At 43.4% G+C, this 27,817-nt stretch overlaps 1 protein-coding gene across 1 annotated transcript in view; it reads left to right on the plus strand.

Annotated features, from left to right (window-relative positions):
- Snx24 (sorting nexin 24) overlaps positions 1-27,817 on the plus strand; it is a 151,721-nt gene that overhangs the window by 87,743 nt on the left and 36,161 nt on the right. The window contains exons 2-3 of the mRNA XM_059246609.1: positions 1,857-1,940; positions 13,570-13,674. Coding sequence (XP_059102592.1) covers positions 1,857-1,940; positions 13,570-13,674 — 189 coding nt within the window. The remainder of the gene's footprint in view (positions 1-1,856; positions 1,941-13,569; positions 13,675-27,817) is intronic.

Here is a 27,817-nt window from a genome sequence, read left to right on the forward strand (position 1 = left end):
ACTGCTTCCTTTCTAAGATGTTTACCCAGAACCCAGAAGGGAAGAAAATCGTAGCAGTGCAGGGCAGGTTATGTATTTTCAGTGGCAATGTAGTCGAGTTAACACTTGTTAGGAACTCCCCTTGTATTGGTGTCTTCTCCACTCTGCCTCCATTGTGAACTTGGTGTTTGTGAAGAGTAACTGGAACTTGGAGACAGAGCCATCTTGGGCAGGAGGTGGGATGATGTTCCCTGAGGCAGCTGGTGTCTTACCCATGGCCTTCAAGCGGGACTGTCTGAGGGAGACCCAGTAGATTGAACCTTACTTCAGCCAATTAAAAGGGGTGTTGTGATGCAGCCCCAAGTAACCAGACCTGGAGCAGTTTTATCAGCTCAGCAGATGGAAACTACTTATTGTCACCACATTGTTTTGATCAAATCAGGGACTTGACACTCAGAAGCCCCCCCCACCCCACCCCCATTGAAGCTGCCTGCCTCTTGTATCTGTTTCTGGAAATATCTTTCTAGTTCTCTTTCAGACAGTATCTTGCAAGAAGGATTATTTTCTTTGGTAATTTAGTAAACAGAATATTTTTTCTAAGAAACATTGGAGATATATATATAAAAGAGTTTGAAGCATATGTATATTTTAGAAGAAAATATTTTCCTTAAATCACTAAAGAAAAGTATTGAGGAAGAAATGAAATGTTAATATGAAATCAGTTAAATTGATAAAAAAATTTTCCAGTAATCTTTTTTTAAAAACAGGTTTCTTGAACTGAGCAGCCTTGTAGTGGAAGAATATATGCTTCAAAGACACACAAAAGTACAGGTAGTGTTTATGTTTGACAGTAAATACAATAGTTATGCTACACACAAAGCAGAAATACAGGGCCACCGGGCTCTATTTTCATATTTATAGAACCTTTTATGTCCCGTGTTAAATATGAATACATAGTATATTTTGGATGAAAGTTGTTTTTTCTTTTACTCTGAGATGTAGATGTCCTTTGTTCTTTTCCAAAGGGTTGATTAAAATCAGAACTCAAGCTTGCCAATATTCTCTCATCTCTCACTTAGCGAAACAGGGGTGAGACAGAGGCTGGAAGAGCGATAGCTCTTTATTTCCTGCCAGGCACCCCTCCCTCCCGGAGCCGAGCCTCGTGTTTTCATGAGCACTTCGCCATACTTCTCAACCCTGTTCCCAGTCTTGACCCACTGACCCAAGAATCCAGAAAATGTCATGTTAGTGCCTACTAATTAGTGCGCCAGGAGCACCGCTGCATCTGGCCTTTCAACCTCCTGGAAGTGGGAGCACAGGCTGTCACTCATGTCATGCAGGGAAAATGAGCCCTCCCTGCTTTTGCCCTGTTCTGCAAACAGCAGGATACGCCCAGCTGAGACTAGAGATGAATATGCAGGTTAGGAAGAAATTAACCTAAAATTCACTGCTGTTTGCATGATGTCTCAGATGACAGAATGCCTTCCTCAGAGTACCCAGTCAGGGTGCCGTGTGGCCGAGTCCTCAGGGGTCCAGCTTTTGCAGCACACGGTCAGCTCTGTGCCATCATAGTCATTTGATGAAGTCATTTCAAGGGAAGGATATTCTCTGCATTAAAAAGTGAATTAGCATCTCAGTGCATGGAAGTTTCCCGTCTGCAGACGCGTTCTTGGAGAACACTGCAGTTAGCGAGTGAGCATTTGGTTCGAGGGCTCATTAATCAGTGCTGTTGGGTCAGGGTCTCCTGAGCCTTCTGGGTTTGGGGAGAATCGGCTTCTGTAATTAAAGGGATGAAATATATCACGATCACAAACTTACCACATCGACAACTGAGGGTTTTGAACTAGCGGAATTAATCTCTTTAATTTTTTCCTTAGGTGTTTAAAATAGAGGTGCTAATGAATGGAAGAAAACACTTTGTTGAGAAAAGGTACAGCGAGTTCCATGCCTTGCACAAAAAGGTAATCTTTGGTTTTATGTTTTTCTCCTTTTCTCTGTGTGGCCCATGGTATAATGTAAAGACTCCATCCTATGTTCTTCAGAACATTGCTATCTACTGTGCACGTAGTTTCTTTATAACGGCATTGATTTCTTTTTAAAATAGATTCTTCAATCAGTGTATTTGGTTTTTATTTTTAAATAAGTGGGTTTCCGGTTACAATTGCTTGCATGTATATATTGGAGGCAGTAAGCTGTTGGAGTACATCGCATCAAATATTAAAGGTTTATAATGAGTAAGATCAACACCCTCTTCTGTCCAAGAAATGCATTTGTTGCTCTTTACAAAAAGAAAAGAAACACAAGAAATCACTATACAGGAAGAAATTTATTAAACTCAACTTAAATGTTGTGTACCTGGACAAGCTTGTGTATGTGTACATGTGTGTTCATGTGGGGTACATGGAGAAGAGGCTCCCCATCCACAGCTGTCCTGTGAGTAGTGGAGAGCGACTATACCAGAATGATGGATACTGTAGCTCTTTGGTCCATTTCAAAGTCACGGATCAAAGGAACAGAAATGCAGAAGAAGTAACTGACTTTCAGGAGGAAATGGTCACTAATGAATTGAAAATGAATACTTTAAAAAAAAAATCTCCAAACCGAGCTTAATTTTTTGGGGGGTTATAAATTATTTGGGTGCTAAATTTTTCGTCATAGCTTGAAATACCTAGTGAGATTTCCTGGAAGAAAATCACAAATGATGAATCAGTTCAAATTTATCATTTTTCTTTCACATATCTGTGTCTAGGAGTGTATCATATATATATATATATATGAATGTATATACACACATATGAAACACATGCATGCATAGGATGCATGCCATGATTAGATAGTTGGCCAAGAAGCTAGAAATGGGTTAAGTTAGAGAGTCTTTTAGTTTATGCTTTTTAATGTCTACATAATTTTTCTGGGACACATCACTGCATAAAAATGTCATAATGAGTTGATTCTGGATTAAAAGGCTTTTAGAACTTTGTAAAAAGTTTCTTCCACTTTAATCAGAGAGTAGAGAATTAAGTCTAAACTGAGAGATTAGTGAACCTGTTTCCCTGTTGTCTGAGTGTTTGTTTAATTTTAGACAGTCTCCCTGTGTAATTCTGGCTGGCTTAGAACTCTCATAGCTACCCCTCTGCCCCTCCTCCTGAGTGCTGGGCTTGGTGTACACCACCATCCCACTCCCTCGCTTCTTTGGAAAGATGCCCTACGCTTTTCTGTTGGGGTGGCAAACCATTTAATTAAGTGAATTTAATTCTCCAATTAGAATTTCATCAAGTTCAGGTTCCCTCCCAGATAAACCATGCAAGTGCCTACAAGATTTCCATCAGGTGTTGCCAGGAGACTTGTTTTAAAAAGCACCAGCCCTGGGGACCTCAGAAAGAAACAAACATAAAATTTGGGTCCCCTCTTCCTCATGGGATTCTTTTTTGTTTGGTTTTAGGAGCAAATTCTGCTAGGTACCTGGTGAGCTAAGTCCCTGCAGGAGGTTGAGATCAGATTCTCTCTCCACCCACACCCAGCTTCTCCCTGCCAGCCTGGCTGGGCAGCTTGTTAGGTGCAAGCCCCTTCCTAACCTACTAGGTCAGCATGAAGTACTCCCTGAGCAGCACAGCCCAGCTGAGCTCTCCAGATACCAGGGGACCGACTCCGTAACAGACACAGCAGGGTGACTGCCAATTAGGCTGGTCCTGTCCATGGGGCAGCCCACAGACTCCGCCTGTGTGCAGCCTGGCTTGCCCACACCCTGCTCTAGGACAATTCCCCCCTCTCCTCAGCAATCAAGCATTGTCAAAAAAAAAAAAAAAAAAAAAAAAAATTCCTGTACTTTGTAGGACTTATTCTTTCAATTTCTGCTGTTCCATTATTAACTTTATCCAGTTTTTCATAATGAAGCTCGTGAGAGCAAGTAGAACAGTGATTCTCAAATCTCTGTTACAGAGTTCGAGACATCCTTATAGGGACATGGAGATCACGGTTTTGGGGGAGGGGCAGGCTGTTGGAGTGTGCTGTCTGACTGTGCACCATAGAGAGGGAAGAGCCACTGCTGGGTTAGGATTGGTGGAAAGGTAAGGCCAGAAGGCAGATGCACACACTGGTGGGATATAAAAGTTCATGTCAGTCTGTCATCATAACTATAAAACTGCTCAGAAGCACCGTCGCAGGTAAGAGTCAGCAAAGTGCCTCGCACAAACTTGACCGCGGCTGCTTCCCACTAGGCAGCATCATCCTTTAACTGTGCCTTTGCTACCCTCGATTTCCATGTGTGAATTTTGTGACAGGAGATGACAGTTCACTAAATGCCTGCCTTTAACTGTATTTATATCATCTTCCGCCGTTGAATTTCCTGGAAACGTCTGCTTATCACCACAGTTTCTGACATCTGATCCGTGCCTGTCTTGGTTTTTCTTACATTCTGTAGTCTGCTCTCTCGATGAGAAGTTTTGCCAGTGCACCTAAGTTGACTCCAAAATAGCACGTGGGCTGTTCCTAAGCACTTCATACCTTCACTGAGGTCGATTCATAGCTCTTCTTCGTGTCCTGCAGACGCACAAATGCCTCCTTGTTGATTGTTCTTGCTAATGTTGAGGAAGAAACTATTTGAGCTTGTCTAGTTAGTGTTGGGAAATGTATTTTTAAACCTTTCTCAGAATTTTTCTGTCTTCATAAAAGTCATGTATTTTTCCATAAAAGTCACATATTTTTCTTTGCTCTTCTTGTTTGGGTGGTGATGAAGGAGTTGCTGGAGCCCAACCCCAGGGCCTTTGCAGGCCGGAGACTGCTCTGCCACCAAGATGGATCCTTAATTTTGATTTTTTTCCCCTGTATACTCATTATTTTCTTCTCAAATTTACCATAGCCCAGACTGGCTTTGAACTTACTGTGATCCTCCTGCCTCGGCCTCCCAAGTGCTAGAATTACAGCTAAGTCTTCCAGCCAGTTTGAGTGGGGACAAGAGGAGTGTCCCACTGTCCCCTGTACATCCTGACTCAGCTTCTAGTACTCCAATGTGATTACTGTTTTCTTTCTTGGATTTTTAAAAACAAATCCTGCACAGCAAGTTATATTACCAAAAAGAGCACTTCTCCGTCAAAGGATATGGGTGTGTGTGTGTGTGTGTGTGTGTGTGTGTGTGTGTATGTGTGTATATATATATTAATCCCCTGACATGTATTACAAAGCAGATAGGACTGTTTAAGGCTTGCAGCATCTCATCTGCTTTGGACATCATCACTCTGAAAGTTGTTGACTTAGGAAGCAGACATCTTCCCTTGCATAAAGTGATGCTTTTTGAGTTCATTTATGTGCACATCTTTTTTTTTTTTCTTTTTAGTTATTCTATTTCTGTGCTTTCTCATTTACTAGGGCCCTGGAGTTTGCTTACTAGCCTGTGTAATGGAGCCTGGTGATCTGCATCTTAAGTCAGTTCCCTAGAGCATCTTATGCTCTCTGGAGGTTGAAATTCCTACTGTGAATTATATTTTTAAAGATGTCACCCAGATACAGTCCCCCACCACACACACACACACACCACACCATACTCCCCCCCCCAACCATGAGGCTTAGAACTAAGCAGCTCAAGGTTCTGAATGCTGAAGGTCCTTCTGACCTTTCTTTTACCTGAATTTTCTAGAACGTCACTAGGCCCTGTCAATTCATTCTTCCACATTGCTGCAGTCTGCACCCCTTGGTTCTTCGCTGTCACTCAGGGTGGTGCTGTTTTATATTGTGTCAGCAGTCTGCTCTCCGTCTTCTTACCTTTTCTCTGCTGTATGTCAGTTTGCCTTTCGCTGCATTTCTAGACCTTTCTCCCGCTCTCTCTGATGTGGGCTTGAATTGTCTATTGTGTCACAGACAGTGACTCCTGGGACAGTGTTCTCAAACCATGGTAACAAATAACAACAAAAACGGCAACTTAAAACAAGGCCCATTTATTATCTTTTGCTAAGTGGGTGGACAGGGCTGCATTCCCACAGGAGAGCCCGTTTTCTGCCTTTTGTAGCTCCCAGCAGCTGGCAGTCACCACCCTTCCTGCGTCTGCCTCCCTCTTCATCTCCTGTCTTCACACCCCTCTCTCTGACCCTTGTAGTTCTTCTCCCCTTTGAGGTAACATGGGGCCCATCCCAATGTTAATCCAGGAGAGCTGTCCCATAGCAATATCCTTCATCAAAATCACACCTGCAAGCCCCTTTCTGGACAGGAATACCACTCCTGGGGTCTGGGGATTAGGGGTTCTCATGTGTCTTTGAAGGCATCATTACTCTGTTCATTTCCAGGCATCTATTGGCCAACCCTATTTCTGCTGCTTCTCCTAAGGAACGTTCGTGTTAGCCACACCCAAGCACGCCCTGTATAGGCCCACACATCCCTGTCTTTGTCAGTCTATATGCCCATTATCTGTCTGTGTGTTAAAAACAAAGCAGGACCTTCAAGTTCCTCAGTGCCAGCTGCCTGCTTTCTAATCTCCTCCCCCCCCCCTTGAAACTCCCGTCCATTTAACATAAACCTTTCTACTTAAACAATTAAAATTATATCTTAACACAATTAAAACTTAGTTATCCCATATCTCCAGCTGGATTCCAGGTTGTCTGAAAACTCATGCTCCGCCCACACGCTACAATTCCATGTGTGTATTGCTATGTCTCCCCCCTCCCCCATGTCTTATCCTTTGTGTTTTGCACAGGGTTAATTATCTGGTATATGGGAGATTGGAGAACATCATATGTGTTCTGGTGTGAATGTTTATGGTATTAGAGATTTGACCCCAGGTCCCTCTAATATCTGTTCCTTTGTAGCTTCTACTGTGCTAAGATGAGGAAGGGGGATGACAGATTCCCCACTCACACAAAGCAAGACTCTGTCCTGTTCTTTGTAACAAGGTGTCTGTCCCCTGTGGCTCTTGTGATGGGTCAGTCTTTAAGTATGTGAAGGGCCCAGCCCCATGCCCCAGTCACCTCTACTCCTGCCAAGTAATTCATCACTTTCCACACTTTTCATGGCCATGCTTGCAAAGAGCTGTGCTGTCCTAGGCCCCAACCTCATGCATGACAAGAAACTCTGCCCCACACTGCAAACTTCTGAGCATATTTTATTCTCCATGCCTTCCCAGCTGTTTTCTGTCAGTTCCAGCCCACCCTTTTATTCATAACGTGTTCAGTGAAATATGGGGCGGGTTCATTTTCAAATTAACTATCCTCATCTTTTGTTATTGCCTCCTTTGGGTTTCAGTCAAATATTGCATTCTCTTCTATTCAATTTAATGAAGTACACATTTCAGATGAACCACAACACTGCTATATGGGATCAAACTGGGAGAACAGTACCCATGCACCATCCCTGAAGGAACCCTGAGAAAACTGGGGTGATAGTATACAGGAAGGGTTATCTCTTTCTCCCCAAACATCTCTTTTGTTTCCGTTATTTTTTTCCCTCTCCTTCGTAAAAGCATTTCTAATCCTCTCTGTGGAAAATAGTAGGTTTTTCTCTCCACTTCACATGCTGATGAGTCTTTTTTGTTTGTTTGTTTGTAACAGAGTTCTAACAATACAGAAAGAGTAACAATGTAACAGAGTTGACCGGATGTAAAAAGTGTAACAGTGTAACAGAATTCTAATGATGTAAAAAGTGTGACAGTGTAACAGAGTTCTAATGATGTAAAAAATGTAATAGTGTAACAGTTCTAACAAGGTTAAAAAGTGTAACAATGTAACACAGTTCTAAGAATGTAAACAGTAACAGTGTACCAGAGGTCTAACAATGTAAAAAGTATAACAGTGTAACAGAGGTATAACAATGTAAAAGTTATAACAGAGTAACAGAGTTCTACCGATGTAACAGTGTAACAGTTCTAACAATGTAAAAGGTGTAATGGTGTAACAGAGTTCTAAGGCTGTAAAAAGGGAAAGGGAATGGCCACTTCTTATGCTGGTAGGTCTTTTCTATCTGTAATAAACTCTCAATGAGTTCTAACAATGTAAAAAGGAAAAGGGAATGGCCACGCACTGAAAACCTGTGTGTGTGTGTGTATGTGTGTGTGTGTGTGTGTGTGTGTGTGACTTATCTACTCACATCAGAAAAGTCCTTTGCCCGGATGCTGCGTAGCAGGACAGTTAATCATCAGATGAAGAAGACAAGGAGTATTTATCTTGCAAGCAGCTGAGCCCTACTGGAAACATATTGTCTTGGATTTGTCTCTCATCTAAATGCTTGCTCACCTCCAAGTGTGTCATGTTGATCGGCTCCCTCAGTAACCCCTCATGTAAACAAAAAGGAAAAATGTTTTCAGTGCTGTGTCATCAAAATGCAAAGAGAAAAACTGGAGAGGAGACAGCCGGCAGAGCTTTTGTGGGGGTCGAAGTCAGGTTGAAGGCTTACACGGTCATCTTGCCTCCTCTTGTTCCCTTTTTGAAACACTCCTGTGGGATAGCTTCTCGCCTCATCCTCACTTACTACCTGCCCCTCAGAGTTGACCCTCCCAGTATTCCATTGCAGTATAATAAATCACCTGAGACACAAGTCTTCAAGTCACAGTTGTTTCAGAGTCTCCCTGGGTCAGGAGTCAGTCTTACTGTCTGTGATCAAGAACAGCCATGCCATGATCTTGTCCTAGGCTTAGGTCCACATCTACACTCACTCGAGCAGACTTCTGCCTGAATCTGCAGGATTGACGTCTTGTATTGCTGACTGTTGATCAGGGGCCGCTCTTAGCTGCTAGAGGTCCCCCTCAAGCCCTGGCCACTTCCTCAAAGCCATCAGTCTACTAAGACTGAAGTGTACAGACAGGCAACCATGGAAGTGACTTTGCCACTGTAATCACAGGTTTGCCCACACCCACATGGAAGGAGTTAGGTAGGTTGTAAACATCGGGCTGATATGTGCATTCTGCCCACCATAGCCCTTCTGCTGTGTTAGGACTTCATTCTCAACGTAATATGATTTAGTTCTATGTCTATGGGTGCTATTTACAGTCTTCAGACTCCCGGATTTACAGAATTCTGTATACTTGCACACACATGGACACCTAGAAGCATCTCTAGCTTAAACTCTCCAACTCAACAGTTGATTCCTCTATGTTAAGAGTGCCTAAGGTTGTACATCATAGAACCTTGACTGGCTTTCTTCAGTAAGTAAGAGATTTATTGTTGTTATCCTTAGGAAACCTAAAGGCAGGCAGACCAAGGGATGGAGCCAGCCTCAGTATCCATTGTCCTAAAGTTGTGGCTTTCACTTTCTGATTATAACATAGCTGCAGTCACCTCAGGCCTCGCTTCACACTTCTAGCAGGAACAAATCCTGTGGTCTTTTTGGGAAAACGGAAGTTCTACCCAGTAGACTTGTGCTACACTTTAATTAACAACGGTGTCACGTGACCACCGTGATGCTAAGGGAACTTAGGAAATCAAGGTTTTTAGGTTTAACATGTTGAACTCTGAATGACATTTTCCCCTATTCACAGAGGATTAAATATAGTTGACAGTGGTTATAAATGCAAAACAGTGGTGACAGCAACAGATGGGATTTTGTTGTTCTTCCATGGAAGCGATCAGGTTCCTATTACTTTGCCATTCCCAACACCACACAGCTTCTGCCTCATGGTCAAAGGTGTCCGGGCTGGTTCCATCCATAGGCCATTTCTGTAGAGTGGAAGAATGAAAGGAAGAAAATATCCCCTCCCTTACGACCTCTGAGAAAGAGCCCTTCTTTGGGTTGGATTGACACCTTCTCTGCTTACCTCCCTATGACCAGGATGCAGTCACGTTGTTACACACAGCTGGGAGTGGAGGTAGAGAGTGTGTTTTTCATTCACCGAAAACCAGGAGTTGAATCCTGGAGCACCCAGGAACTGTAGATTTGGGAAATAACTAGTAGATTGGGCAGTGTGATGGCCATTCTTGGTTGTCTACTTGACTACATCTGGAATTAACTAAAACCCAAGTGGCTGAGTGCACCTATGATGGCTTTTTCTTTTCTTTTTTCTTTTTTTGTTTTTCGAGACAGGGTTTCTCTGTGTAGCTTTGTGCCTCTCCTGGAACTCATTTGGTAGCCCAGGCTGGCCTCGAACTCACAGAGATCCACCTGGCTCTGCCTCCCGAGTGCTGGGATTAAAGGCGTGTGCCACCACTGCCCGTCGATGGCTTTTTCTTAATTAAACCATTTGAAATGGGAAGACCCACCTTTAATCTGGGCTGCACCTTTTTGGTGCCCACCTATACAAAGACATGGAAGAAGGAAGCCCTTGCTCTTTGCCTACTTGCCCTCGCTCTTGTTGGCAAACCCAATCCTTCAATGGCATTAGAGCCTACTTCTCCAGGATTCCGGCACGCACTGAAGACAAGCCGAGACATCCAGCCTCATGAGCTGAACAACTAATAGATTCTTGGATTTTCCACTGATGGGCAGCCATTGTTGGACTGGCTGGATCATGGCCACATGAATTCTATCAGTTCTTTTCCTCTAGAGAACTCTAATACAGCCATTGAGCTCAAACCTGACATTATGACACTGTTCAGTAAATGACGGGCAGTTAATCAAAATAGCTGCCAGAGGAGGTCCAAACCTGAATGTCTGCCCCAGAGCCATGATGATCAGATCTACTTTGTCCACCCACAGCCCCCCACACCTGCCCACATCCACCACCTGCACACGCGGTCAAGACCATCATCTCTTGCCTAGCTTTCTTCAGGCACCTTGAACTGCTCTGTTAGCCCCACCTCTACCCCCACCCCCCATGCTGTCTTTCTTGTTCATTGAACCCAGCATGTCCCCTCCAAAGTAAAGGTTAGGTCATGGCACTTTTGTTGAAATCATCAATTTACCTCTCCTTTAAAATAATATCCAGGGCTGGAGAGATGGCTCAGCCGTTAAAGGCTAGGCTCACAACCAAAAATAAAATAATATCCAAATCCCTGCCATGACCCACAAGGCACTGAAGAATATGGTGTTGCCTCCTCTGAGAGTCCGTCTCTCCTTGTTGGCTTTGAGCACCGAAGGCCTGACTCTTCCTTTCTATTGCTGTCTCTACTCTAGTCATGTTCCTTGGGCTGCTCACCTGGCTTCCTTCAAACAAGATTCAGGTCATGCCTCAGACATTACTGCCTCACACAGGCCTTCTCCCTGCCACCCCACCCCACCCCATCCCCAATTTCCAATGCTACCACCTTCACAGACTCCATTAACTTGTTTATTGTTGGTGTGCTGGCTAGTTTTAATGTCAACTTGACAGAATCTAGGGTCATCTGTGAGGAAGGAACCTTAGTTGAGAAAATACCTCCATGTATTGGCCTGTAGGCAAGTCTGTAGGGCATTTTTTTTTTTTTTTTTTGGATTGGTGATTGATGTGGAAGGGCCCATGTTACTATGGTTCTGGATGATGTAAGGAAGCAGGCTGAGCAATCTGTGGGAAGCAAGCCAGTAAGCAGCACTTTTTCATGGCCCCTTCATTGATTCCTGCCCCCAGGTTCTTGCCCTGACTTCCCTGGATAATGAACTACAAGCTGTAAGATGAAATAAAGCTTTCCCTCCCCAACTTGCTTTTGGTCCTGGCGTTTATTATTATCACAGCAACGGCACCCTAAGACCGTTGGTTTCCAGTTGGGGCAGGTATGTTTCTAGTGCCAAGGCACATGGAGGAGGAGCCCAGTGGCTGTTCATAGTCATCTTCTGGGGCCCTTTGCTGTATCTAGGACTCCTTTCTCCACACTTTCAATCCAAAAGATTGAAAAGTGATGAACTTCTTTTCTCTAACTGGCAGAAGAGTAATATGTTTGAACAAATTCTAAGTCCTATTTCTGTCCCGACCGCCTGGTCCCAAATAACTGACTCAGAGGCTGAATATGAATTATAAATGCTTGGCCAGTATCTCAGGCTTATTACTAACTAGCTCTTACATTGAAATTAACCCATATTTCTATGTATGCTTTGCCACATGGCTCATGGCTTGTTACCTCATTTTTACATGTCCTGCTTGCTTGGCGGCTGGATGGATGGCGTCTCTCCTAACTCCGCCCTCCTTCCCCTCATCCTCAGTTTGGCTTTCCTGCCCAGCTACCAGCCTGTCAGCTTTTTATTAACCAATGAGAGTAATACCTATTCATAGTATAGAAAAGGATTGTTTCACAGCACTATCCAGTGTCCCTCTGTTATTTCTCTTTGGAGTCAATCTTCCTCCGGGAGTCTCCAATGACCTCAGGCTCCAACCAGGCTTATAGAACTCCAGCCAGCTGTATCCTACTTGTTCTGTTGGTAAGAAGCATAGATTGGGAATTGCACTCATATATATTTAGGACTTTTTTTTTTAATGACAAAATTTATTACTTTTGTATTTTTTTTATAAATTCTGTGTTTTTAGGTCCGGGTGATTAAACCCAAGGCACTATACATGCTAAGCAAGTGCTATCCCCTGAGTTACATTTCTGCCTTGACACAGAGTCTTTCTTTGTAGCCCAGGATACCCTCCAAATTGTCATCTTCCTGCCTTAGCCTTCTAAGTGCTGAGATTATAGGTATGCACTACCATGCTTCATACTTTTTTAACCTCTGGCCTCTTGTAAGGTCCTCATGGTTGCATTGAACCTGCCCAAATAATCCAGGACAGTCTCCCTGTTATTAAATCAATAATTTCACCCAACTGGAAGAAAATCCCTTTTGCTGTAGCTGTACAGGGAAACACTCCAGGTTTAGGGCATGGCACTCCTTGGAGATGGATCTTATTTTGCATACCAAAGCAGCTCTAACTTAACTTTGAATAGCTCTTCTGAAAAATAAGTTTTTATTTTTTATGCGTTTGGGTGTTTTGCTTACATGTATGTCTGTGTACCACTTGTGTGCCTGGTGCTTGAAGAGGTCAGAGGAAGGTGTCCAGAACCCTGGAATTGGGGTTACAGATAGTTGTGAGACACTGTGTGGGTGCTGGGAATCACACACTGGTCCCCTGGAGGAGCAGCCAGGGGTCTTAACAACTGAGCCATCTCTCCAGCCCCAGAATATTTTTTTTAGTGTCACCCCCTGAAAGGACCGCCTAGATGTTCTAACTCAAAACCGCCCTTCAGTTTGCAAGAGTAGCGCTTGCATCTGCTTCTCTGAATTTTTGGAAGGACTAGACTTTTTCCATATTTTAAAATTCACTTTATTTCAGAAATTTCAAGAACCTCTCTGAGGGTTGTGCTCCAGTTCATGTGACATTTTGGGGGACAGTGGTCAGAAAGGACCAGAGTTTATTCTCTTTTCTTATGTGAAAAGTATATGTGGAAGGACTTCTTCTTTAGTTAGAAAACTAGATTTAAAAACGTGTTAATATTGCTGTGAAATAAATTGGCTTTTGAAACTATCTTTTTTTTTCCTTTTAGTTCAAGTATTAGACTTTTAATTACTCAGAAAAAAACTCATTTAAATCTGAAATACTCATCATAACAACTATCAAACATAAAACGCATTTGTCCTGAAGTCTGAACAATCAGGACACCTCAGTTCAAAAATGTTTGGGAAAACTTTTCGGCTTATTTTAGCCATAGTTTATTTTGCTTAGTTGGCTTTTCTTTCTGCTAGATGATTTTATTATAATTAACAGACATCTTTCCCCTTCTGTCTTGGAAGCTTAAGAAATGTATCAAGACTCCAGAAATCCCTTCTAAGCACGTCAGGAACTGGGTCCCCAAAGTCCTGGAGCAGCGGCGGCAAGGCCTGGAAACATATTTACAGGTAAGAGATGTTCGGATCTTCCGGGTCACAGAGCTCAGTCAATGCCTCACTCTGGGCTCAGAATGTGAGCGTGTGACACCAAATACTGACCAGCAGCCGGAGATCCTGAGATATGGCTGTTTTTGGTGACAGATACGCCTATGGGTTGGTTCACGTAGCTTTTATTGGCTCCTGTTTAAAGTTGTTTATGCATTGGGTAAGTGCAGATTCAGTGTCATTGGAAGAATGCTGTTGAAACGATCTGTCCATTTTTATATTCAGCTGTTGTACAGGTTACTTTGTGTTTTAGATGAAATGATTCTGTTTCCTCAACCCTTGGGTTTTAAATGTTCAGGTGCTAATTGGAGTCCTGGGAGAAAATAAATCTTCAGTGGAGCAGGCTAAGATATGTGTAAAACTCCACCAAGGCTGTATAGAAGTTTCCCCCTCAGTGCCAACTTTTTTGAGAATTAGAATATAAGTCTAGAGCAGTGGTTCTCAACCTGTGGGTCATGACCCCTTGGGGTTGAATGAACTTTTCACAGGGGTCGCTTAAGACCATCGGAAAACATAGATATGTTTACATTATGATTCATAATAGTAGCAAAGTTACAGTTAAGAGGTAGTAACAAATAATTGTATGGTTGGGGGTCCCCACAACATGAGGAACTGTATTAAAGGGTCACAGCATTAGGAAGGCTGAGAAGCACTGGTCTAGAAGGAATGCATCAGGAAGCTCTCTACTTTCTCCTCGAAGGACAAGCAGAACTGGATGAGCTAAGATGAAAGTCTCCTTCCCACAAGTGACAGAGAAGGCAAAGGAGAGAATAAGCCACTGTCCGTCCACTTCTCTGAAGTTTACAACGCCACCCCTGAAGGCTTAGGTGACTATTCCTTGGAGTCCTCATTAGGTGCATAGATGGGCAGGGCAGGGGCAGAGACAAGCAGGCCCAAAGGGTCAGACATGCCCTCCATTTAGTCCCACATGAGAAGTGATATGTGGAGGTGAGCATAGCTTTGTTGAGGAAAGGAATCCTGCCTCAAAAAAGAAGGGTGCAAATATGTTGGGCAGACCTATAATCCCGGCACTTTGGAGGATTGGGCTAGAGAATCAGAAATCCAAGGCCAGCTTGGCCTGCACAGGGAGACCCTACCTCAAAAAAACAAAACAAGACAGAAGAGACAGACTTCATGTGAGAGTTAAGAAGATAGATCCTTCTAAGATTATTGCATTAGAGAAATTGGCAGCATGGCTATGTTCTTCCTTCGGTGTCCTTGTGGCCCCTTCAAGCTTTATTAACTCCAGGGTGGGTCTTGCATAGGAGAGAATCTGGGAGCTCTGAAGCTTGTGTGTCTGTCCCCATGCAGAGCTCTGGTGGATGACTGGGTCTGCGTCCCTGGTGGCTGATGCCCAGTGATAAAGTGGAGGACACCTTCCTGGTGGAAAGGAAGAGGCCAGGTGTCAGTTCCCAGCCTTCTCTTGTGTCCTAGTCTTTACCCTGTTCAAGGAGGACAGACGGGGCAGAAGAGGCAGGAGCTGAGGAGGGTTTGCTCTTGGACTTCCAGCTTGGTGGAAGGATGCTTCACTGTCTCTCTGGGAGTGAGAACCTAAAGGAAACTGGAATCGCAAATCTCAGAGAATCGCAAATCCCAGGAATGCGGGTGGCCTTCCCTGAGATTCTATGCATAGAGCTATCAGGATTCCATAGCTTCAGGCAACACTTGAGAGCAAACAGCAGACCAAAAACCAAGAGAAATCGACCTAAGAAATTGTATGCAAAGGGTAGAAGGCATGCTCTCTGTAATTAGATGGGATAGGTAAACAACACGCTTTCGTTTGTAGGCCAGATTTCCCCCAGATATTGTAGATCTTCAGGCTTTAGTTCTGAAGAAGGCTTGATCCCCCTCCAACCCCCCCCCCCCACTGCAACTGACACATGACTTCCATTACCCCTCAGTGTAAACATTTTAAGTTGTTTGTGCTTCGGATGTAAATATGTGGATAAAATCATCTGGCACTGAGAGGAGCTTACAATGATGCTTAAATTGGGCTTAGCATTTTCTATTCTCAGAGATGGGGCTTGGAAGATGTGGTTGCTGAGAGGACTTGCTTCCTGCTGTGTGTTTCAAATTCGTGCTGGGGTCACTCAGTGGCTTGACCCCGAGGACTTCAGTGAGAGCCTTTTTCTTCACCCTTCGGCAGTGGGAGCTCAGTGGAGGTTGCTGTGAGGTCCAGAAGTGAAGGGCACAGCCTTGGCTGTGGACAATTCTTGCATTTTATGTCTTGATACGATAGACAGTGTTCTTATTTCTTCCACTGCCTACCGAACTCCAGGGAGAGTCTGATTCACCCTCAGGACCAGGGAGTAGCTGCCACCAGCACATCTCCTCAGATACCATCCTGCAAGTCAGCTGCCTGAGCTGCCCAGCAGGACACTGACCTGGCCCATCGCCTGACCAAACACTACTGCCCCCAAGAGGTGCTCCCAAGGCCACAGGGGCCTAGATTACCCACTCCAGCTCATTTGCTGCCTGTCAGAAAAGTTCATAGTCACCCACAAGGTCAGGGCAAATGACCCTTCTTTTCTGGAGGGCACCTGGTCACCTGTGATTGCAGCCCCAGTTATTACCTATGGTGGCTCATGCTGTTCTTTTGGTTAGATATGGGGAGGCTGAGATCGGAGAGCCTCTGAAACCTTTTCACCTTCCCAAGTTAAAGGGCTTGGAGTGGAATTTTATTTTCCTGTTGCCCAATATGGGCTCTTCTCATTGTACACTGGTAATTTTCTAAATTAGGAAAAAAATGTTTACGCTTGATAGTTTTATATTGATATGTAATAATAGGTACAAGAAAAGACTTTATAGTGATCAGTATTACAATATATCAGACTGATTCTTCCCTGATTGGTTGCTTGAATAGTTGATTGGGTTTTTTTTTAGTTGATGTTGTTGGTTTTATTAACTCTGTGTGTGTGTGTGTGTGTGTGTGTGTGTGTGTGTGTGTCCGTCGCACACACACCCACTTGTCTCTATGTGCACCACATGGATGCAGGAGCCCACAGAGACCAGAAGAGAGTACTGGTCCCCTGAAACTGGAGTTGCAGGTGGTTATGAATGGTTATGTGGGTGTTGAATACCAATCCCAGGTCCTCTGCATAATCAGTCAATGCTCTTAACCACTGAGGCATCTCAATAACACCGTGATTTTTACAATTTTTAACTTGAATATTTAAATTTCTAGCAAATAATGCTCCCATTTTCTGTGTTAAGTCACCTGGACTAAAGGGGAATTGTTTGCTGTTTAGTGTTTGAAACAGTCTTCTGCCTCAGCCTGAGAACAGCTTCCGGGACATGCAGGGAGCTGTGTTTAAGTCAGAGACTAACTTCAAAGAAGAAACATAAAGTCACCCATTTTCAAAATTAATTTTGTTCCGAGATGTCAAAAGAAACAAAACCTCTCCTAACATCTGTATTTTTCACATCCCTTTCCGTTCTCTGGTCACTAATAGTTTGAAAATGAGAGTCAACGAAAGCCCACACTTACCCTAGGTTTGGCTGTTCTTTTGTTCAGAAGAACAGCGTACTAATCTCTAAACCATAATTTAGGAAGAGCATCAGTATCAATTTAAATAAGATAGCTTATTTAAAAATACAGAGACATAGGGTAGTTACTGCTGCTCTGGCGCATCTATAATGGTAGCTTCCTTAAAAACGTTTTACAGTGTATTTGCAAAAGCCACCTTGTGTTGGACCCGACACCCTGTGTCTGCTGTCCCAGCTGTTGAGGAGGCTGAGACACCTAGGAGTTCAAGATCAGCCTGGGAACACAGCAAGAACCGGGAGAGATGGGGAGAGAAGAGGGACACAATGGGAGAGGGAGAGGAAAGACACTACTCTATTTTCAGATAAGAGTGTCACATCTTCGTGGGGGCAGGGGATGAAGTAAGCGTATCAAATAAAAGCATGGAAGGCTAGCATGGCGGCAGTAATTGTGGTACTCTGGCTAGAGAACATGTGTTGAGGAATATTATTTTAAGGTGTGTTACTTTTGTTTATGTTGCATTTGTTTAACTCTGTGAAGCTGTGTTACTGTGCCTGTCTAACACACCTGATGGTCTAATAAAGAGCTGAATGGCAAATAGTGAGGCAGGAGAAAGGATAGGTGGGGCTGGCAGGCAGAGAGGATAAATAGGAGGAGAAATCTGAGAGGAGAGGTTTGGAAGGAAGAGGAACCAGAGAAGGAAGAACAAGAGGAGGAGGACTCCAGGGGCCAGCCACCCAGCTACACAGCAAGCCATGGAGTAGGAGTAAGATTTACAGAAGTAAGAGAATGGGAAAAGCCCTGAGGACAAAAGGTAGATGGGATAATTTTAAGTTAAGAAAAGCTGGCTAGACACTAAGCCAAGCTGAGACCTGGCATTCATAATTAATAATAAGCCTCCAGGTGATTTATTTGGTAGCTGGGTAGTGGACCCCAAAAAGAGTAAAAACTTCTAATAACAAACATGAGTTTGAGTGGGCTTTTGTTTTGTTTTGGTTTGGCTGCTGACCTTTCAGGTTTATGTGAAGCCATAGGGTTCATTCCTCAGGTCCTGATGGTCTAGCATTTCCCCCTCTTCCCTGAGCCCTTCCTAATCTTAGGCTTGTTTTATAGACACGGTCTGTTTTCTGTTGAATTAAGTGGGAAGAATAAGGAAAGATAATTCCTATCTTCTCGGAAGTAGAAATCTATTTGTTGATTTTTAAAAATTTATTATTCATTTATTTTAGTATATGGGTGCTTTGCCTATACATAACTTTTGTGCCTGGTGCCTTCACAGAGGCCAGAAAAGGGCATCAGATTCCCTGGGACTGGAACTATAGATAGTTGTGAGCCACCCCGTGGGTGCTGGAAATGAACCTGGGTCCTCTGGAAGAGCAGCCAGTGCTCTTAACTGCCGAGCCGTCTCTCCAGCCATATTTGTTTTTGTGGATGTGTGTGTGTGGATGAGGGCACATGCTTGCCACAGCACACATGTAGAAGTGAAGGGATGACTTAGGGCATCAGTCCTTGCCTCCAATCCTGTTTGAGGTAGGGCCTCTCTCTTGACTGCTGCACTGAAGACTCCAGGCTCGCCAGAACTTCCCTGGGATTCTGCTGCCTCGGCCTCCATACTGTAGAAGTGCGGGGCATTACAGAAGCTCACCACTGTCTAATCATGTTTGCTTCTCAAATTAAAATTCCAAGAGAGCCCTTGTGCCATGGCATGAAATGGATGTGCATTCAGGAAAGGCGTGCGGGAAGTGTGGCAATTGTTCCGCGGGTGCCTCTGAGGGCCGTCTGCCAGTGGGCAGCCAAGAGGCCGATGGTGCAGGGAGAGCATTTCAACCCCGGTGATAAGTACACAGTTTGAGATACTGGCACCCACATGGAGTAAGGCAAGCGTCCAGCACCTTCCAGCCCAGGTCGGCCCACCCACAGAGGCTGCATCGCGATCTAAACTTTTCAGCCTGAAGGTTGGGGTGTTCCCGAATAGTAGTTTCTGTGCTGGCCTTTACTGTTTCCATCCTGAGTGCTTGCAAAGGTGTGTTCCTCCGGAGTAAGCCTGCACCACCCCATGCCTCTTCTGCCCCTTAGCTTTCCTTTACTTAAGCTCCTTCATTCTCCTAAGGAAAGCATCCTGCCTGTGGTGATTAACCCCATTAAGCATCAAGCACTACTTCTAAAATGCTGGCATCAGGGTTTTTGTATAGACGTCGTCATCAGACACTACACTGTTCCTGTTATCACCTGTTGGATGGTGAAATTGCTGGAGCAGGCCAGCCTGCTTCAGGGGCGCGTGGAGTGCCGTCGGGTATTCCCTGGGCTGCCCTTCCGTTTTCCCTGCAGGCTTCTCCACTTGTACTAGCCCTTCCTGCTCACAAATGTTCCCTGGCCACTTCCTCCACACCAGACTGTTCCTGTGAGTTCACTTCTCATAAACCACTTACAAACTGGACATTTGGCTCTTGAGTGACCAGAAATACCTACTTTATGGCTGTGAGCCATTGTTAGGGTATACTTTCACCATTTCCTCGTTGTTTTAAAAGTAGTGCTAGCAATGACTGTTCTTTCGAGGGGTCTTTCTCTGAGTCTTGTGCGGCATCCTAAGTTTTATTTGTTTCAAACCTCCTGAGAATGGTAGATTAATCCCGAGAGAGCTGAGAATAGCCGATTCGATCTAGCTGAACTGTGACTGGCTCCCTGATGAGCCCCTTCCTAGGCAGTGGCTCCTACACTCCTCTTGGCAAAATGGCGAACAGCCCTGTACATAAGTTGCTAGAATTTTGAGTATTTAGAGTTTCAAAGGTTGGGAACATGTTCTAATTTAAGGTTTAGAGGCATGATGATTTTGAAGTTAGTTTTACTTCTTTTTTTTATGTTTACATTTTTTTATTAAGAGATTTTCTATTTATTTCATAAACCAACCACAGATTCCCCTCTCCTCCCTCCTCCTGCCCTAGTTTTACTTCTTTAAGGAGTTTTCTCATTATTATCCATCTTACAACAATAGATATCCATGGTAGTTTAAAAAAAAACATTTCTTGTAGAAAATATTTTTATGTGTGTCTCTCTCTCGATCATCTAACTCTGGCTGAAGATCAGTGGATTTTTTTTTTTTAATCCATGCCTGACAAGGCATTGATGAAGCTGAGTGAAGTCTGCATATGTTGGGGGGAACCCTAGGCTGTCGCTGTCACTACCCAAACCTTTCCAGCTCCCCATCTTAGAATGTCCCGTTTCGTTCCTGGACCAAGCCGTGATTTATAGTGTCAGATCCAGTTCTTCCCAAGGATTTCTTTTCAACTGAAAACGAAGTAGAGAGTGAGATCTTATCAACGGCAAGAAGACAGTTGCCACCCAAGCGTTAGCGACCTAAGTTTGAGTCCAGAACACACATAAAAGTAGAAGGAGAAAACCAACTCCACAGGATTGCCCTCACTTCCACATCCAGTCTGAGACACACATGTCCTCCGCTCAGCCCACATCACACACTACAAAAAAAGAAAAAAAAAAAAGGTTTTTAAACCTCTTCATGTATTACAGGAAAGAGGAAGCTATAGCCTGAACCTCCTAAAACCCCCTTGGAAGCCTGTAGAGTAGCAGTGCCTATGAAGACCCTGCTTATAACCGCAGACGAACCGCTCTTTGTTCTGGTTAACATGGTGAACACTGTGTTAAATAATATTAATGGCTGGGATTGTCAGTACTTAACAGTGCCTTCCTCGTACAAGTGATTTTATTGATCGATACCGACTCAATGTAACCGGGCAGATTATTTTTACTGATTTTATCGAAACCTTGGCCAAGTTTGTTAGTGCACCACGTATCTTTAAATAGATCCAGATGATGATGTAGATTAAGAAAAGCAAACCGCCATCCATCTCTTTTTGATCTGTTAATAACTTAAATCCATCATTGCTAGCAAGTGTTTTCAGATCCCGTTGTGTATTCATGTTTCTGTTGTGTCTGGGAAGACTCCTGTAACCTTGTTTCTGTGGTTGGCTTTTCAGACAGCCTTGCCCTAACCACTGATCTTGAATTTAGCAGATAAGCATGTCAGCATAATTGGAATGTTGGACAAACTATGAACAGGAAGCGATCCTTTAGAAGTCTTTGTTTTTTTAAAAGATCGTGGTAGGTGATCTCTAGGGAGACCTGTGGATTCCTACATTTATGGTTGTTCTATCAGGCAATTTTGTGTTGAGCTCAACAATCTAGCTCAAAGTCTAGACCTATCTTCTTCCAGACATACTAGTTCTTCTCATATTTGAAAGGCTTGCATAGGAACCATAGAGAACTATGGTGCTTAATTTCATACATTGATTGTTTTCAGTGATTTCCATTAATCTCAAAATGATATACATGCCATTTAAGATAATTTTTAGTTTGTAGCAGTAGTTAAAATTTCTAAAACTACCATATGTATTATTTCTTAAAGAGACAAAATAGATACAACCTTTCAAGACAATTAGACCTTTATCCATGCATACCTGCATGAATATATGTATGAATTGCTAAATATTGAACCCAGGTCTTCACACATGCCAGGCACTGAACTACACCTTCAGCTCTGAAGAAGTATTTAAAATTTGGGGATGATGCATTCTTGCCCACCTTGGATAGACAAGCCTGATTCAGCCCACCCTACAGAACTGTGGGCAGAGAACCTCAGAGCTAGAGACGGGTGGAGGGGCATTGGTAATGGCAATCTGAAAAGCTTTGAGAATCGCAAAGAATGTTAATGATCTCATGGAGGGATTTATGGGGCATAGAGGATGGAGGAAAAAATAAAGTCCAATCAATTGCAGCCCTAAACTTGGAGGTGCTAAATTTAAAGCTTGGGGGGAGTTTAGAGCCTGTGAATTGTTTGATGTTGGCTATCAGTCAGCCAAATGTGTACTGAGTTTTTAAAAAATTCCTCAGTAGTAATGTGTTAAGGTTCCGTCTCCTATCCAGCTCTGTCCTGGTACGATGAGAATTTGAGGTTCAGTTCTCTAGACTATTTATGTTGTTGGGAACGCTATGGCTGGGTGCTGTGGCTACATAGAGGGCCAGTGGGAGGTCACTTTCCACAGTGACATGTGGAAAGCCCATTCAGAGCCCCCTCTCAACACAGGTAGGTAGTGATGTCACTACCTGATGAGAAGGTAGGCGAGCGCGTGGCCTTGTCTTTATCTACAGATGTCTGTTAGGAAGCAGATGGTTTTTCTAATAGAAGCACATTGCCCTGGGTGAACGGTGTGTTTCTGTGGGCGTTGATCTTTACGATGCTTTGGAGCTGGGATCTCTCATTGTTGCAGTCTGCTGGTCAGTGAAGATTTTAGGAAGCTGGATGTCAACCTTGAGCTTCCTTGAATTAGTATTTTGTCAGATTGGTGAGATGGAATCATGTGGGATTTTGAAAGATTTTTTTTATTTTTATAATTGTGTGTATATGTGTGTATCTGTTTATATGTTTGTGCCCGTGTGAGTGCCTGAGGCCAGAAGAGGATGTTGGATACTTTCCTGGTTAGTATTTTTGTTTGATTTAGTTTCATTTTTTGGGGGGGGTCAGTTTCACACAAGCTACGATCATCTGGGAAGAGGGAACCTCAACTGAGAAAGTGCCTCCATCAGATGGGCCTGAGAGCAAGCCTGAGGGGCATTTTTATTGATTGATGATTGATGTGGAAAGACCCAGCCCGCTGTGGAAGGTGCCATCACTGGGTCTCTGGTCCTAGGGTGTATAAGAGAGCTGAGTAAGTCATGTAGAGAAAGCCGATAGACAACGTTCTTCTGTGGTTTCTGCTTCCGTTCCTGCCTCCAGGTTCTTTCCCTGACTTCCTTTAATGCTGGATTCCAACTGTATGCTCAAATAAACCTTTCCCTCTCTAGGTTGCTTTGGGAGTGACGTTTTCCACAGCAGTGGAAACCCTTCTAAGCCGGGGACCCGAGTTCCAGGCAGTCATGAGCTGTCCAGCCTGGGTGCTGTGAATGGAACAAGGACAGTACTGTTGTTGACCACTGAGCATCTCCTCAGCCCCAGAATCATGTCTTCTAAAGAATGGAGTCTTATGATGAGGTTGCTTTTAGCTTGATGATTACAGCTCCACCAAAGAACTAGACCTACCTACTTCCTTCACAGACATGAATTCTTACACACGAATACATTATATTAATGTATATTTGTTATTTTTCTGACTATATAGATTATATATGTTCATATTTGAAAACTATGAAAACAAAAAAACACAAATAAGTTTCTGTAGTTAATCTTCCTAGTCCAGTGGTTCTGAACTAGGAGCAGTTTTTGCCTTACAGGAACGTGTAACAATGTGTAGCGATGCTTTTTGTTTTCAGAGCTGGGGATGGGGTGGTACCTGCGTCTCACAGGGAGAAGGGTGCTGCTGTACACCCTTCAGTGCACAGCAGAGCCTCACCGATAAACACATATTTGGTCCAAAATGTCACTGGTGGCAAGATTAAGAAACCATGACTTAGACCTTCAAAATTGGGCTGTGATTTCTTCATCTCACGCTAGCCTGCAACTCACTATGCAGACCAGGCTGCCTTTAGACAGCAGTGGTCTGCCTGCCCCCGCCCACCAAGATCTGAGATTTTAGAATTGCATGACCATATTCGGCTTGTTATTCATATTTTCAAAAACTTATTATCTCCCCTCTTACGATGTATAAGCTCCTCTATCAATTAAAAATGTCAAAAAAAAAACATTTACCCTGTACCAAATTTCTTTTTTTTAAGTCATAACTTTTTGTTATGAAAATTTTAATATATTAAAAAAGCATAAAAATAATATAAATTTCCAAGTTGCCATCATCCAACTTCAACCCTTTCAACTCAGAAGAGACCCTGTCTTTTTTCACACTTTTCCTCCCACAATATTTTGAAGAAACTCCCCAATATATTTTTCAGCCATACATATTTCAGCTTGGATCCATAGCAGGCAAAGATTCTTTCTAAAAACAATTTTCATAACCACTGCATAATATTCTGTTCTGTAGCTGTCCTGGCCTTTAGGAGCCAGCTGTTTGGGGGCTGTTTCTAATTTACCCTTACAATTTCTTGTTGGTTTGTTTCTTTCTTTCTTTCTTTTTGTCTGTTTTCTTGTCCTCTTCACAAGGAACGCAGCCCTTGTTCTACAGGTGAAATAGAACGTGTGTAAACTAAACAAGCAAGAATGAACACAAGCTCCTTAATTCCATTAAACGTTGGTAACTGGTAAAGATTAATGTACATATCTCCTGCTAATTCTTTCCAATTACTTAGTTCATATAAATTCCCAAGCCTGGTTAATTATGCTGAAGCCAGGTCGTAATTCTGAACTGGGTTCTGACAACAGGGAATTTTCCTGGTATAACCTTGCCCTCCCTCACAGGCTCTCGGCAGATTAGGCACTCAGCCCTGAGTCCATTCATTTTCTGCTCAGGCCTAATTGCTGCCGACTGGCTGCCACAGGTAGCTGGATAGCCTGTGTTCAAAGAGGCAGGGACTTCTGAGAACAAATAAGGAAAGATTAATTGTTTGTTTTGTTCCCTCCCAAGAGAAATGTGGGTGCTTAATCAAGAAAAATAATTTCTTCTGTTGATTTGGCTTATTTGGAGAAAAGATAATTGTGTAAAGGTAGGTGCTGAACGATGCCTTGTAGAAGAGGTATTGCCACTTACCTACACAAGAGACACGGGTCGGGGAAATGAATGTGGGATACTGACGAAATGGATGGGGATGGCTTGCATTCCTCATGGTAAGTAATCTGGCTGTCCGGCTCTTGTTTGTACCAATAGTCCTCCCTAGTATTGTCATTTATTTTGTCTGGATCTTCGGAAATCTAATCAAGGAGACAATGGCATTAAAAAGAAAAAATCAACAACACTTTTCCAAATTGTTCTTAATTGCTAGAGTACAAAGTGAGCTAAATGTTGTGATGTTTCCAATTAAAGAAGCTGTTGCCACCAAGCACTATGAAATCCATCTTTCTTTCCCAATCTGATAAATAAGCTATCAAAGAGCAGAGCAGATTAATTGAGTGCAGTTAGCCCCTGATTTCTCATAACAGCGAATGTGCACCTGCATTATTAATGAATCTGGCACATTTTGGCATGGTAACTGCATCACCTGTACCTCTGGCTGCTAGAGAAAGAAGCTCAGGAGACAGTATCCTGTTGCTTATGATTTTTGTGACAAAACCATTTTCTTCCACAGTTCTATTTATTTGAGAAAGATGTTTGATAACACACTGAATCAAAGTTGGAATCTGAATTTGGGTAGGAGAAAAAGATTGAATTAAAGGTGGTATGCCTTATCACTGTGACTGAAAGGCATAGAAAGGTAAACACAGGATTGGGTAGAGTGGGCAGGAGTTTAAAAACCTGTGCAGGGTCAGTAGGGAATGAATGTAGACTGTGAGTCACTCAGCTTGGCTGTCGCCACTCAGCTCTACTTCCGCAATGTGAAAGTTGCCATAGATAACAGTAAACCAAGCAGAGGGTCCGTGCTGCAATAATACTGTATTTTTAAAGGCAATAGTGGGCCAGATTTGGCCCTGAGTTATAGTCAACTCTTGGACTGGAGGCTGGCCACAGATGTGTGTATCCAGAGGTGGAGGACCGCAATGAAGAATGTAGCCATTCCAGAGGTACATGTATATTTAGAGCTCCAGGCCTCACACTTCATGTAAGCTCCATTGTTACTTAACTCCCCTGACCATTTTCCTGACGACTCTGTGCACCAGCTTACACACATCCAGCAGCTACTTAAACATCTTACTACCTACTTAACTGTTTCTCCTCAGATCTGGGTGGCGTTCGCCATGCATGTCTTAGCCATGTTTTCTCCAGATCCCTGAATATCCCTGTGACTCCAGGAAGTCACAGGGATTAATGCCTAATCTTAATTATTTAGCCATGAAAATTAAATTAGAAAATGTTTTTTTTTTTTTTTTTTTTTTTTAGGAACCATCTGAGCAATTCAATTAAAACCTTGATTCGCTTAAAACACTGTTTTGGACCTGGACAAGGCAGAACATTTAAATGGAGAGAATGTTGTGACTAGAAAGTTCTGATGAAATCTTCTGTCTGTTCATTTACTCATGCCATTAATTCACAAATCAACTTCTCTGAAGGATTCTTCTAGGCCTGGCCTCTGCCATGTGCCTCACATTTACTTTCTCTTCCTCCTGTCCACCAGGCTGGCTGCATAATGTCACCAGTTGGCCTAACTGCTAGCCGTTTTGTTGAAAGTATTTATTTTTATTTCTTATGTGTATGACTGTGTTTGCCCATGTGTGTATGTGTGCAGCACATGCTCACCAGGTGCCCAGAGAAGTCAGAAGACAGCATCAGATCCCTTAGAACTGGAGTTACAGACAGTTATGAGCCACCATGTGGGTGCTGGGATCCAGGCTGCTCTCCAAGGGCAGCGAGTGCTCTGAAGTGCTGAGCCGTCTCCTCAGCCCACATTTTGTTTGACGTGTGTGCTAAGGTACGAGTGAGGTGCTAGACTTCCTTCACAGGACTGCAGAGGAGGGACCGGCCTCAAATCCTTCTGAACACGGAGACCCTGGCAGTTAAAAGAGCTGCTGTGAGGAATCTCACGGGGAGGAACAGGCCCTGTAGCCCACACTGTAGGCATTCTAGGCCAAGTACTACAGCCTGTTTTGGGGTGCAGGCTATGAAGTAAAGTTGAATGATACTAGTTTTCACACTGACATAAAATTGGTGTCCCCATATTCCTCACCTGAAGGTATGTGACACCCAACAGTCTTTCCAAGAAAAACCCAGGTTGACTTAAAAGCACACGCTGTTGCATCTTGGGAAGCTGCCCCTGTAGGGTACGAGCTGCCCAGCCTCTCCGGGAGTCCGAAGCCCTCCTTCACCTGACCCAGCAGAGGAAGGCGACAGGACAGCATGTGACTTCTGGACTGGTGTGAGCCTCAGCACATCTTGAACAGGATGCTTTAGAAAGTTGCTTTTGTTATGAAGTCCTGTTGCCATAACAACGTGTACCCTTCTGTCTCCCTGAAACCTAGAAGTAGGATTTGGGGCCTGCTCCAAAATCCTTCATAGGAAGCATTTCAACTGGTCTTTTACCAAAACTTTATTAAAAGCAGCATTCCCCAGGTGGTCTATAATTGTGTGACATCATGAAAGAAGAGAGTTTCCTGGCCAGATCTCAGCAGAAGGTCTTTGCATTGTTGGTGAATGGAACTGGAAGAAAAAGAAAAACAAAAAAGCACAACAATTTAGAGCAGCTGTGGGTCCTGCTTATCTTGGTAGAGTAATGTTTTCATAATGGCAGCTGTTAAAACCAAGTCTGTATGAATTATGTTGAATTTTTGGTCACTCTTGAATGCAATAAACAGTCACTCTGTTCCAACATAATAGAGCGTGGTGGGCACAGGACTCAGAGGCTAAAACATCAAGATTTTCCTGTTTTAGAACAAGAATGGAAGAGGCCTTTAGATTCTTAGTAAACACCATAAAGTGGAATCTGTGTTGAATTGCATCTTTGTTAAGAAGACAAGGTGGTACAATGTAACGAGGAGTTTACAATCCTCCTTCCTCACCCTAGAGAAGCAGGACTATAGCTAAAAGTGTTTTATGCATGTATTTCATATGAAACATCATTGATATAGTAACACCTTTA

This window comes from Peromyscus eremicus, chromosome 19 (assembly GCF_949786415.1).
Source record: "Peromyscus eremicus chromosome 19, PerEre_H2_v1, whole genome shotgun sequence".
Taxonomy (NCBI): domain Eukaryota; kingdom Metazoa; phylum Chordata; class Mammalia; order Rodentia; family Cricetidae; genus Peromyscus; species Peromyscus eremicus.